We start from the raw sequence: 13616 nt of genomic DNA on the forward strand, positions 1-13616 counted from the left end.
AAGTAATCAAAAATAGAGCAGCTTACCATCCATCTAAATTGATTCATAAATGGTAGAAAGTAAAGGAGGATTCTGTTCAGCCACCAAAAGACATTTTAAAATTCGGAAGGAGCATTAAATTTTTTTCAGCAACCGATTTGTTTTCAAGATTTTATAATTTGTCTGGATTCACATAAAGCAGAAAAAGTGCTCCTTAACAGAGCAATTCAGAGTGAGGGTAATACCAGTAGGATCCTTCAATAGTAAATACCAAAGAATGAGGAGAGTATTGTCTTTCTTGAACTGTACACAAGAAAAATGGTCAAGGATACACAAGAAACTGCAAACATACCTGTTTCCTGTCTGAGGACTACAAAATCTTTCTCGAGGAACATTACTACAGAAGCACTACATGAACATAACCAAATAAATGCAAAACCAGCAAGAACAGATGTGGATGATCAGAATATTCTGTAAGAATAATCTTCAGCCACTGCTGGCTGATATTTGCAGAGCATAAAAGGACAAACACTCAGTTGAAGAAACTGTGAAACAGTGTAACATTGAAACATTTAAAAAATCACATTATTTTCTCTAAAGATCATGCTTGGATTCCCTTCAAAACATTTAAGAAAATTTAAAAATTCTCAGTCAAATTCTCTGAGATTTTCCTGACCTCCTGAGACAGTGATATTTCAGCCCAAAATGCAACTAAAGAGCAAAACTGCAAATGTGAATTTACAAGACCAAATATGTGGAAGTAAAGGTCTATAGAATAGTTTTGTTTTCATCCCACCACCAATATTAACACCAATGTCTGGAAAATGCAGTTTTGGAAGTTCTTATGATTTGACAGCTACCAAACCTGCTGCAGAATAGTGAGAAAAGTTCTGCCTGCACTCATACCATCAAAAATAGAACGAAAAGCGATCCGTTCCCAGTAGGATCCCTTTCAGTATTTTCTATAACCAAAGACTAGATTCTTTTGCATATTTTTAAAATTTGCCTATTTATTAGACATTTGCTTTTTGAAGCTTATATTTTGTTCCTCTTTGAAAAACAATAATTTGTTTACACTCTTTCTGAAGTCCTGCTCTAAATAGAAAATAACTCCCTTCTCAAATATCTCAAAACAAATTTTCACCTAATAGTTTAAATAAATTTCATTGAATTGTTATAGAGCAAACTGTAATCTATAATTTTTTTTTTTCTCTTATTTGAAATGTTTCCTCTTAAAAAAACTCATTAGCTGCATCACTTTATCAAATACATGGCTTTGAGTTTATTTACTTATGCCAGATAATTTTTCTTTCTCAGATTTATAGTTTGCTTAAAATAAACTACTGCATGGTTTGTCTCCTTAAAAGAGTAATACAAGTTCAGAGTGGATATAAGTGAGCATCTTATGTCGTGTGCTTTGCTGTGCTGAAAAACATTGAACACTGCAAGAAATACTTGATATAAGAACTATAGTGCCTCCAACTCATTTCAGACTCCTGCCTCCACAGCAGCAGCATCTCAGGGGGTGCTGACCAAGCCCCCAGCTCCCACACATGTCAAACAAACAGAAACAAAGCAGCTACGCGTACTGAAGGAACAGTTTGGCATTTCCTGTCTGGAATCTGCCCTAATGGCGCTCTCTGACAGGGATGTACTGAAGGAACAGTTTGGCATTACCCAACTGGAATCTGCCCTAATGGTGCTCTCTGACAGGGATGTACTGAAGGAACAGTTTGGCATTACCCAACTGGAATCTGCCCTAATGGCGCTCTCTGACAGGGATGTACTGAAGGAACAGTTTGGCATTACCCAACTGGAATCTGCCCTAATGGCGCTCTCTGACAGGGATGTACTGAAGGAACAGTTTGGCATTACCCAACTGGAATCTGCCCTAATGGCGCTCTCTGACAGGGAATCTGCCCTAATGGCGTTCTCTGACAGGGATGCTGCTGCCTGCAGCAAAGCTCCCAAGAGTGAGAGAGCTCAAGCTGGCAGAGGGATGGGTCTGTTCTCACTGCAGCACTTGGCCATTAGGCCGATTTAACCACAGCATCAAGCCACAACCTGAGACTGCTGACTTAAAACAGACGGGAGGGACCTTCCCTCCTTCCACGCTCCAAATACTTTCTGTTAACTTGGTGAGATGGAACTGCTCAGCATGGCTGAGTCAAGCACCGCTTCAGCAAAGGATGGGGCAGCACTGTGCAACTGGAAGTGGACATTCCAGACAGGACCATCTGCTTGGCAGTTTATGCTGCTGGGGAAATGAAGCCTCAGTGACTGTCCATCAAGTGCCTTTACTTGGAAGTGCAGAAGAGTGCCTGTATAAAATTCACCATGACAATGTCCCTTTATTTCCAACAGCGCTGAAAAGAACACTTTCCGTTTGTTCTGCTCTTGTGGCAGTAAGGCCCCATTAGCAGTAAATGCCACATCAAATCCCTTCATAATCTATTTGTTCTTTGATGAACCACACAAAGCTACTTGGAAAGCCTGAATGGTAAATTCTCTTTGGCTGGGTTATGGAGCTAATTGCAGCTCACCAGCCAGCGGGATTTAAACTGAAACCAGAACATAAGCCAACAGCATCCACTCATGTGATGCCAGCTCCCATAGGCTGGAGAGTATACACTTTATTAAGATCAAAGACTGATAAGAAGTATATATACTTCAATGAAACAGTTCTCATTTAATTACACATGCTGCTAAAAACCAACAAAATTTATATATGTTCCCGTCACAAGATACATGATGTTTCATGGAAAGGAAAGAAATTGAGTGAGTTGGGTGAGAAGTTTGCAAACAACCTGACAGAGTAAAAAAAGTTCTGGTTCATATTACTGAAATCTCATAACAAAGATAAGACGTGGAAAGGGCACCACATCGACCCTTACAGCATTGCTGTACTGAAAATGCCTGCATTTCAGTATGCTTCATATGCTCTGCCAATTAAATCTCTCATTGCTTTGCTGTCCTACATAACCAAAATATTTTTGCTGTATTTCAAAGACACCAGGACTTTCTTAGTCATCAAGTATAAGCCTTCTCACGTGCTGACTGCAGTGACCCTTTCATAATGTCTCCCAGCCATACAAACACACATATATATTCATCAGGAAAATCTTTTCCCATTTATACAGTAATTTGGTACTGTCATCTGTTGGCATAAAATACATTACATGAGAGGCTGAACATTTTATCTCCCCTAAACCAGAATTAAAATAACGAGAAGTTATTTTATTACAGAAAACATTACTCAAAGTGTCAACAAATTGAAGTCAAAAGCAAAAATTCTGGGTATTTTAATATATTCTGGATTTAGAAATATGGGACTGAAGGGACTATAAATAGTGAAAGAGTCCAGCCTTTTCTCGTCATAGCTATATCAGCCAACCTCAAACTGATCAAGCTTCATCTTAAATGTACTGATAACGCTTTGCATGACTATTCCCAACAGAAGGTGTTTCAGGATGTTTCTCATCCTACAGTTAGAAATTATCTTTTAACTTCTCATCCTACAGTTAGAAATTATCTTTTAACTTCCAACCTTAAATAACTCATGACCTTTTTGTATGAGCCTGTTCTTGGTGCTCACCTGTTTCTGTAACTTGTGACTTCTCCCTGAACAATACTGGTGTAAAAAGCAGCAAATGATAAATACAAGTCTATGATATAGAGTAAACTAAAAAGATAAGAGTACAACTGAAAACCCTAACACTGTTCAAAAAGCAGTCTCTAGAATCCAGTATGAGCTGTAACGTGATATAACGTGATCAACAATTTAAATATTCACTTCAGACTCTACCTTATTTTGGGATTTATGTTTTCTAAAGGCAGCTACACTTTTTAAGCAGTAGGGCTACTTTTACTTTCATTCAGAATAAAAATGTAAAGCATAGCATGTCCTACAAGTACTGTGAATTTAAAAATTAGCTAACAGAAAAATAAACTAATTTGAGGCACACCATAATTCAGTTCTTCTCCTTTTGATTTGATAGGTATTTTCTAATTTTCACGGTAAGATTATAGTGTTTATGTTACTCTATAGGCTGGACACTTTCACTGCTTATAGCCCCAGTAGGTCACATCATAATTTCTGAGGCAGGGCATTGGGAAACAAGAAAACATTGGAAAGATAGTTAAGAGATGAAGCCAGCTTTAGTGCAGAACACAGGAACTGATCAGTGTTCATATTTTAAGACCAAGATAATAATAAAATTTAAAAATTTTGTTCTCTTCCCCAGAATCAAATTACACACCCAGAAGTTGTGGTACATGATTTCATCTCTTGTAGGACTTGTAAAGCTTGATTTTTAGCATCAAAGGGAATAAAACTTACTGTGAAGAACTGATACCTAAGTATCAGCTCAAGACTTTTTGAAGGTAAGCAGTGAAAATTGAAGAACCACCAGCTGCCAGGGATCAGCATCTCTGTAACAGAAGGCAAAGTATGGAGCAAGGTGGGAAGGGGCAGTGCCCAGCAAGCAATGGAGTACCCAGAGAAGATGAGCTGGGTAGCTCTGGTGACAGTCAGCCCAAAGCTGAGACAGCCAGACAAGGCCACAGACATGAGGAGGGTCTGAGGCTCAGTCAGGGAGCCAGAATGGCATGGCCAGGTCAGGATGAGGGCCAGCAACTGCACCCAGGTCAGGCACAGTGGCCACAAGGCAAGTCCGAGTCATGAGGACGACCTGAGACCAAGACAGAACGAACAGCCCATGGGTGAGGATCTGGGTCAGAGAGGGCACTGCCTGGCACAGGAACCACGGCTTGGGCAGGCTCTGGGGCGATGGGCTCAGCTTAAGGACAGCACCCAAGCAAAGAGGCCAAGGAGCCCCTGCTTTTCCCATGTTTCACACACCTCCTCCCCCACAGAGTGAGCCAAAGCTGCGCAGCTCTGCCAGCGGTGCTGGCCTCGAGCACAGCCCAGCCCTGCCAGGAGGGCCTTGGGGACTGTCCAGTGCCATGACATTCGCTTCCAAAGGAAACACGACTTGTAAGAACCAAGGACAGAGCCTGCTCAACTCTCAGCCTATGCACAGATTTCTTCTGAGAGCAGAACATCTGCTGTACGATGCTGGCACAACCACAGAACCATCCTAAAAATGTGGTTTTCACAAGTTAACCAAAGCTGTGAAGTGCAAGCCTGTCAGCTTAAAATCCCTCGGCACGTACAAATACCTACTTCCAGAGGTGGAGCAGCCCACCTCAATTAAAAAAAATAATCAAAATAATGTTGCTGCAATTCAGATCTTGTCCAAACAAATTTTTGAACACAAAATAGTTACAGTACATTCATTATATTAAAAAAACCCCTAAACCTCCATCATTGTTCATTAGCTTCTAGCAAATCTGAAAAATTAGAAAATACAGCATTTCCTTTACTTCTGTACACTTGAATACACAGCTCAAAAAAATCCTAAACAGGTCTGACAGTTAAAATACGATCCCATCACTATGTTTTGACCGGATTTATCACCATATAACAGTAATAGGGTTTGGCTCCATGACTGTTTAAACCAACAAAAAACATCTTTGTCAGTGTCACTCAATGGAAACACTGAAAATAATTCACCTCTTCGCTTGTTTGTTGGTATTCAATTATTTAATTTTAAGCAGCTCTCTGTAGCATCAGAGAAGTATCTGCTCTGATGCAAAAGACAGGCAAGAGCATGCAAGCAAGGCAAAAGGACAGAAAACACTTTGAACTTCTCAGTTCCATGTCACAGTGTTGAAATTTGGAATTGAATAGTCCATAAACATCAAGAAAATACATCAGTGCTGGAGTGGAGCATTTTAAAGTGCTTGCACTGAAGTACTTCACTGCTTAGCAACTCTGCCATCACCACAAACATCTGCCCTAGTATTTATATTTTGTGCAACTGTAATAATCTTTAGAAGTTTAATCAATCAATCACTTTTGAGATCTGGATTAGATATTTAATGACACTTCCATCTTCAACTATACTATATTATTTTTAAGTACTCTTTTTTAGAAGCTTCATATACTGTCTAATGGTACACACACAACTTCTAGTTAAAAATATTTTAAGATACATAAAAAAGCTGAAGGATAATGATGTTTAACACTTTAAGTTACATCACAGTTTGGACAAATTGAAGACAAGCCTGCCAAGCAACCTGGCTCCACCTACTATGACCATTCATGTTCACGTCATTCCCCCTATTTAATCTCCATTCTACACAGCCCTGGGTTCCAAAGCACCCTTACCTTGCCTTCATCCAGAATATTCAAAGTAGAATTTACTTCAAAGTGTCATTTTCAGCACTCAAAAAATTACTTTCTTTTTAACACAAAGTCAGTATGATTTTACTGAAAATACTTGAGTGGTGAATTTAAGATACAAGGAGGAAAACAAGCACAGGTAAACAAAACAGAACTGAGGAATTAAGGACATAGGAAACCAGACCTGATATGAGACTAAACAAGAAGGAAAGGAAGGAAAACTCTTTTGTCTTTGGTTAAGTATTTGAAGGAAGAGAGAAATTCTTCTCAAAAATAAATTTTCATAATTATTCTGCTCAGCTTTGCTGTGTGATTCATGCTACCAAGCCTTGAAATGTGCAAAACCCCTAAGTGCTGGCTAAACCCTAAGTGCTGGTTTTTGTTTTGCACCTCAGGTAACTAATTTTTTGTCCTGGCTTCTTTTGAAAAGCTGCCTCTTGGGGGTCATGGAGGTGCAGGTCTCAGATTCAAAGGACTGAATACATCACTGCTGAGTGCCCATATGGAGAAGACAAGTAGGGTTGGAGTCTAGAGAAAAGAGCTTAAAGCAGAAAGTTAGGAATGTACAGTTAATGCAGTGAGACAGGGAGAGAAATATAACCTCAATCTCCTTTGAGCCTGAAGAAAGTTACTGCATTTTGAAGCTTCTATAGGTATCTACCATCTTACGAACAGATAACAAGTAATAGAGGAGTACTGAAAATCTTCTTGCTACCACGCATAATTTTTGAAAGTAACTTTATGATTCCTGTTTTTCCACCTAATCCTTTGTTGATTAAATAGTTTCTAGTGATCCAGCTACAGGCCTGGGTTTTGTCACACTATTCCTATATATTAGGCTTTTTAAAATTAAAAAATAGAAGGTTTGATTTAAAATGTCAAACACTGCTGTTCCTTATTACTAAGCTTAAAACCTTTGGGGATATTTTTCCCAACTGCAGTTTAATTCCTAAGCACAAATAAATCTGTTTCCAGATATACTGTGGACTTGGTAATACAGGGAGGGTCATCTGCTGACACAGTGTTATCCTGCCAAGCAGAAAAAGCATGATGAGGCTACTATTGCACAATATTTCTCAAAATAAATGTTGAAATTACTTTTGTATCTATTCATGGTCATACATGTTGTCCTGCTGCCCACCTTCCTCCAAGAAAGAGCTATTTTTAAAACGGTGATTTATGCAGTTCACGAATATTTTTCTAGCTAATCTTCAATTTTCTATTAATGACGGGGATAAGATGAAGTGACTTGTACCAGCGGAGAAATAACTGAACGTGTCGTTATTTGACAAAGGGGCCTGGTCAATATTTGTGTCCTGAACACGAGACTGGATGGGATAACAGCTGCCACTGAAGTACAGAACAGCAGTAGAAAGCTTTAGCCCAGGTTGTAGAGACAAATACACATTAAGCTCCAGTTCCAACCAGGCAAGAGAAACAGAGCGAGTGTGAATATTGTTCCAAGAAGCACAAAAACTTCTGACAAGTTCAGCTGTGATGTCCAGCACAAAGAATTAGACCTTATCTTAGGAAAATAAATTTTCTCAAAGGGATGAGCCAGTGGATTCTACCACACTTCTCTGGATTCACTGCCTTTAACTCTTCATAAGACTACATGAAAGGTGAGAATAAATCAGAATTTATTTAAAACAGTCTGTTCATATTTCCTGGTCCTCCTCTTACAGTTAACAACGATTGCAAACAGGCACGTGTAGCTGTATTAACAACTTGGAATTAACAAGTTTAGAGCTGGAAACTTGGAATTAACAAGCCTTGGCATTAAGAACATGACAGGCTGCCACCTACATGGGAATGGAATTTTGTGCTGTTCTGTAAAGTGAGGTACACTATGAAAGCACAAAAATTTTCTACTTTGTGCCCTTTGAGACACAAGACAATTCTACCACTGTGCTGTATACCCAGATACATCAACTGCCAACTGAGGCACATATGAGAAAAACCCCAAACAACCCCCCCAAAACACAGAGACAAGAAAAAAATCAGTGGTCAGAAATAGGAGGTGGAAAAAGCAGCCTTTTAGAAAGTGTTCAAGTATTTGCTTTAAAAAAATCTACCTGCCAACCGATTTGCACATTCTTTAACTAAAACCAGACCCACTCCCAGGCAACGATGATACCACCCTTGCCACACCCAAGAATAGGGAGACACAAGAAGAGGGCCCACACCAGGCCATTAGACAAGCTGTTCCTGATAGTTCTTACAGTCTTGTGTAAGACAAAGTCCTGCTACAACAGAAAAGAAGAGAGACAACTCTTCTTTTCTGTCCATGAGCTTGCATGACCCCCTTTAGGGAAACAGGATGAAAGCCTGTGAGCTTCCTGTGACTAGATTTGCCAAGTTTTATACCCGTGCACTTTCTTCAGTCTCTCCCTTCTTCAGGCCACTTGAATCATCACTAACTAGAAAACTGAGCACTGAGTTTTTGTTCCTTATCTCCTTTTCTCTCCCTCTCCTTCTGCTGATCTTCATATCCTCATGTGCACTATGACTGAAAAGGGCATCTGGTAAACATGGGCTTATTGACTCATACTTCTTAAAATGCACAAAAAAGCAAGAAAGACAGAACCTCCAAACATTTACTGGAAATCAGAAGGAGAAAATAAGGCAGAAGAACAGCAAAATCACAGAAGACAGCAAAAAGTCTAATGGACTATGGGAAAAGAAGGATGAGATGGTAGACAAAGAGTAAATTTGGAGTATAGATATTGGAAAGTCTATGGGAGCTAATAAGGAATGACACAAATTCAAAATATAAAGGTAAAGTATTTTTGACTGCTAGCTCAACAATCTAGTCTTGGTTAAACTCAAACTCTTCAGTACTCTGCTACAGCAGATTTAGGAATTTACATGACATCCATCTGTATATATTAACCCTCTAATAACATGTGATTAACAATATTAAATTAAACTGTGTGTGATTGAAAGAAATGGTAAATTCTTGTATGAAAGTTCTATTATTCCTTTCTATATAAAACAAGAGGAATTTTAAAAACCTGCCCTGCAAAATATGCTCTCAGTAAGACAAGAGAAAAAGATGGTCTTCAGTTTTGTCTTCCATATATTTACATTCCCACTCCATCTTCCCTCTATAAATGTGATGCGTACAATGACTTTTCAGATTTGTCCTCATTGTTTTCCTCAGCCTGATCCAGTGACAAAACACTCCAACCCCAATGTGACATACAAAAGCCAGGTGCCAGAAGACAGGGTAATTACCTAAGAACTAACTGAAAGCCTCACTTTCTTTGACATTTTCTGAACTGTGCATTTATGCAACCTTTCACTAGAACTGATTAAAAAACTGCCTCAAATTAGTTATCACATACACTATACTTACAGAACAAACATACCACACCACTTGGTGTAACCTGCTGTAGTTATGGTACCTCACACCACATTTTATGTCTTCAGAAAAGAGGGAAAATTGTTAGGCCTATCCATATTCAAAAGGCCTGCAGTCTGATCAGAGCAATCATAATGAACCTTGACATAATAAGCCAAGTAAAACCTCAGAACCGTGATGAAGTAGCACCTGTATATATCGTTAGCCACACATTTTCTTTTATTTAAACTATAAGAAAATTAAAATATTTCGTTTTTGGAAGGATACAATTAAATCATCCTACTAGGAGATGGCATGGAGCTCATCAGAACTGATACTGCTTTCTGTGACATAAGCTTAGCATTCTTCACTATTTTTCTGGTTTCCATCCATTCTTACTGTCTGCTTGAGAGAAGAATGGATGACAACATATATCCTGAGGCCATTTGGTTGCTTGAGAGTAAAACCGAGGTTCGTAGGTTCAGAAAAGATTATTAATTGTGCTCTTATAGATGGCTGTTACAAGTTTAAGATTCAAAGCCACTTCACAGACCAATGGAATGCAGACTAAAAGTGTAAGGATTTAATGGCAGACAAGGTCAGTACCGAGGTACCCAGGTAACAGTTATGCAATGCTGTAACTGCCAAGAACAAGTAAACATTTGATGAGGATTGTGTTTGAGCATCTTCTTGAAAGATTGGGAGTAACAGATAACAATAGAAACATATGATGTTTTTGGTCACACCAGCTTTATTACAAACCTCCCTGGTGTTCTTTGGAGCTTGTACAATATCCAAGGGGAGTGGGGCAGGGAATCTTTTTACATGACTGTTTTTGTGATTACATAGGGACCACATTCACTTCTGCCCCCAGTAACTTAGATACTACACGGTGGGATTGGACTTGGTGACCTTTAAAGGTTCCTTCCAACCCAAACATCTCCATGATTCTCTTAATACTGGAGATAAGTTACCAGAGGCAGGCTGCGCAAAAAGGTTCTCTGAATGTCTGATTAGGGGTAAAAGCACAGTTATTCATTCTTTCATTTGAAAGAAATTAATATTTACCATGCAGCTTTCTCAGCACATGATTAGAACTGAATTAGAACAGAAAATACCTCATTTTATAATTTAGAAAAATAATTTTTTTTTTCAAAGCAGACCTAGACATACCCAGTTGCTGAAAGAGAAGAGCCACACTGGTGCCTGTGACAGGAAGGCTATCGTGTAGAGGGGTCTGTATCAGCTGTCGGTCTCCAGCTCCCAAAGAAAACAATTTCTGTGGGAAGAATTTTTTTAAAATTTATATAGAATGAACAAGTTGTTGTCATACATATAAGTGATTCATACTGCAAAAATTATTTATTTTCTATACAGAAATTTAAAATGAAATAGAGCTATAGAGATCTGAAATATAATTTAGGGACAGTGATGTGTGCCTTTGAAGGTATATATAGCATGATAGTGTGTCCCTGGCATTTACACTGACTTAGTTAAATAGTTATGGCTTTGAAGGCAGTTAATAACACATTTTTATCAATACAATTAAATTACAATATCAATACAATTATCAATACAATTTTTTGCCTCCATGGCAAAAAAAAAAAAAAAAGTTTAAAATCTATTTAAATGAGAAAAATGTACAGTATTACTAAATGAATTTCTTTGCTATCTACCATCCTCGTGGGTGTATCAAGTATGAACATACTTGTGACATGTGGGTTTTGAAGAGGACGCTTCTGCTATCCCTGTGTTCCTGCTCTGCACATTAAAGTAGAATTACAACTTCAGTTACCTTTCCAGCACAAGAACATACCTCCCTCGAGGGAGGCAGGAAATGGGAGTGAAAGGAGTGCACTTGAGTGTCACATCCCAAACAGCACTGCAATTGCAAAATACCCTTGCCTTCCTGTGAGTAAATCCACATGGCATTCAAGCAGTGAGTGATGCCAAGCAGTTACCTCTAACCAGATTCCCATGGGCTGGGGAGCATTTCTGTGAGGTAAATCTTCGCTCTGTATGGCAGCAAAGGTGGGGAATGTAGGAAGGCAGCAAGCTCTAGCTGCTTTACAGCAGGTATTTCCAAGCAAAAATCTCCCCAGCAAACCCAAACAAGTCCCTGAGCTGTAGCAGAGGTACTCTGCCCCAGCACTTTGGCAGCAGGTCTGGATGCAGGTCAGTCACCCATTTCACAGCTGACTCTTTCTGGAAATAAATGCTACAAGAGTGCTCCCACTCTAAGATATATAAACTTGCCTTCAGCCCTGGAAGCATAAGGTATAAGAAAGAAAAGAGTAACATTTAATTTCTGATTTAAATGAGTTTGACCCATTTAAATCAGTACTGGAGTCCAAACGTAAGTTGGAAATGAGTGAGCATTTTAGTTGAAGAGAGAAAGCAGAAGGAAGAACAACCAGAGGAGCATGACTTTCCCTTCCTCTTCTAGCAGCGCAAACAGCCACTGAGAAAAGCTGCATTTATGGACAGTGAATAAAAAAGAGGATAGAAGCAGAGCCAGGAGTTCAAGTGGATCACCAAAACTGAAAACATGAGGCTCAAATACCACTGGAAAAAGAGGTTTTCTGATGAGGACATAAAATCTGATTACTCCCCTTCAAAAGCAAAAGCCTAGGACAGAAAGAACAGAGACGTGGCCTGGAGAGCAGTAAGGTAGAACTTGACTAAGCTGACAGGACATTCAGACACTTTCTGCACTAAGAGAAGTTACAAAGCAGCCAGGGCTTTGGGAAGCCAAAAGAGAATTAGGAAGTTAGAGGATTTCAAGTGGGTTGAAAATCCATAGGTTGGGTGAGCAGTTCTGTATGTACTTGACTTGTTTAATGCTGCCATTTGCACATGTAGTTTTCTGGTGTGTTTAATAATAAGGACCATGATTTCCCATCAGTGTCTCAGCATAAAGTAAAAATCAAACACAAAAGACTCAACTGGCTTATCAAAATCCCACAAATGTATAGGAATGATTTATAAAATGTAAATCAAGAAACAAACCTGACTTTGTGCTCACAGAAAGCAGAAGTGAAAAGCAGAAAGAAGTCTATTCACTAGAAAACTTTAATTTTTGAATGCTTGGGCTATTTACAATATGTAATTCCTCAGAGGAAACCACATTTGAGTTACTTTTTAGCATTTAAAAAACAGGTTATGAAAATAGAAATTTAAATGAGTTATCAAATAAATGACCAATGGAATCCTGAACTCCGTCAAAGAAAAAACATGCATTAACGAACTGATATGAAGGTTATGTTAGAAAATGGCAAAAAAAGCCTTTAAAAAAATTCTGTAGCAAGCAAAAATATTCCTGATTACTTTACTATTTAAAAACTAAACTTATACAAACTGCTTAATTTGTTAATGTGCCCTGCAAAAGCCAACTCAGTGACAAAATTAACCCTTTGACCTTATCCTGGAATGGAATTTTTGCTGTCTTTAGAAGACAGGCCACAGGGAAAGCACTCACAGGCCACAGGGAAAGCACTCAGCTGAACTATGATCTTTTTTTCTTCAAAAATATCTCAAGAATTTATTTTTTGTTTTCTTCATAAATTAAATTAACTGGAAAAATACCCTTTCCCCTTCTTACCCCCCCTACTTACCTGAGACCCTCCAGAAGCAGGGACAAGGCATGAACACAGATTTGCAATGAGAGTCTCCAGTGACACATTCAGGCTGTCCACATACACGGTGTAGATCAAGCCAAGGCAAGCCTAGAAAGTTTGACAAAATATATCAGACTGCAATACAGGAAGATGTCAAATTATTCAAAGATCTGTGTATATATATCTTTAAAAAAGTCACTTCTTCTTAATACTTACTAGGGCAGTGAAATATTCTCCAACCAAAGTAATTTGCCACAGAGGCAACAATTCATTTTTAAAAATTAGCTTGGCTACTTAAAAGGGATATATGTTCTTTTTAAAAGAAATTTGAGGTATAATATTTCTGCTTTGTTTGCTACATAAGAAGTGCTTTATTAAAAGTTACTGTTAAAAATGATAAAAATCAACACAGCTTCATCTGTGCTTTGAA

General features: G+C 38.6%; 1 protein-coding gene across 1 annotated transcript in view; it reads right to left on the reverse strand.

Moving 5' to 3' along the window:
- The window catches only part of SBF2 (SET binding factor 2), a 215968-nt gene that overhangs the window by 111300 nt on the left and 91052 nt on the right, over positions 1-13616 (reverse strand). The window contains 2 exon segments of the mRNA XM_040066769.1: positions 10743-10848; positions 13184-13294. Of these exon segments, the coding sequence (XP_039922703.1) occupies positions 10743-10848; positions 13184-13294 (217 nt within the window).

Source organism: Hirundo rustica, chromosome 6 (genome assembly GCF_015227805.2).
Source record: "Hirundo rustica isolate bHirRus1 chromosome 6, bHirRus1.pri.v3, whole genome shotgun sequence".
NCBI lineage: Eukaryota > Metazoa > Chordata > Aves > Passeriformes > Hirundinidae > Hirundo > Hirundo rustica.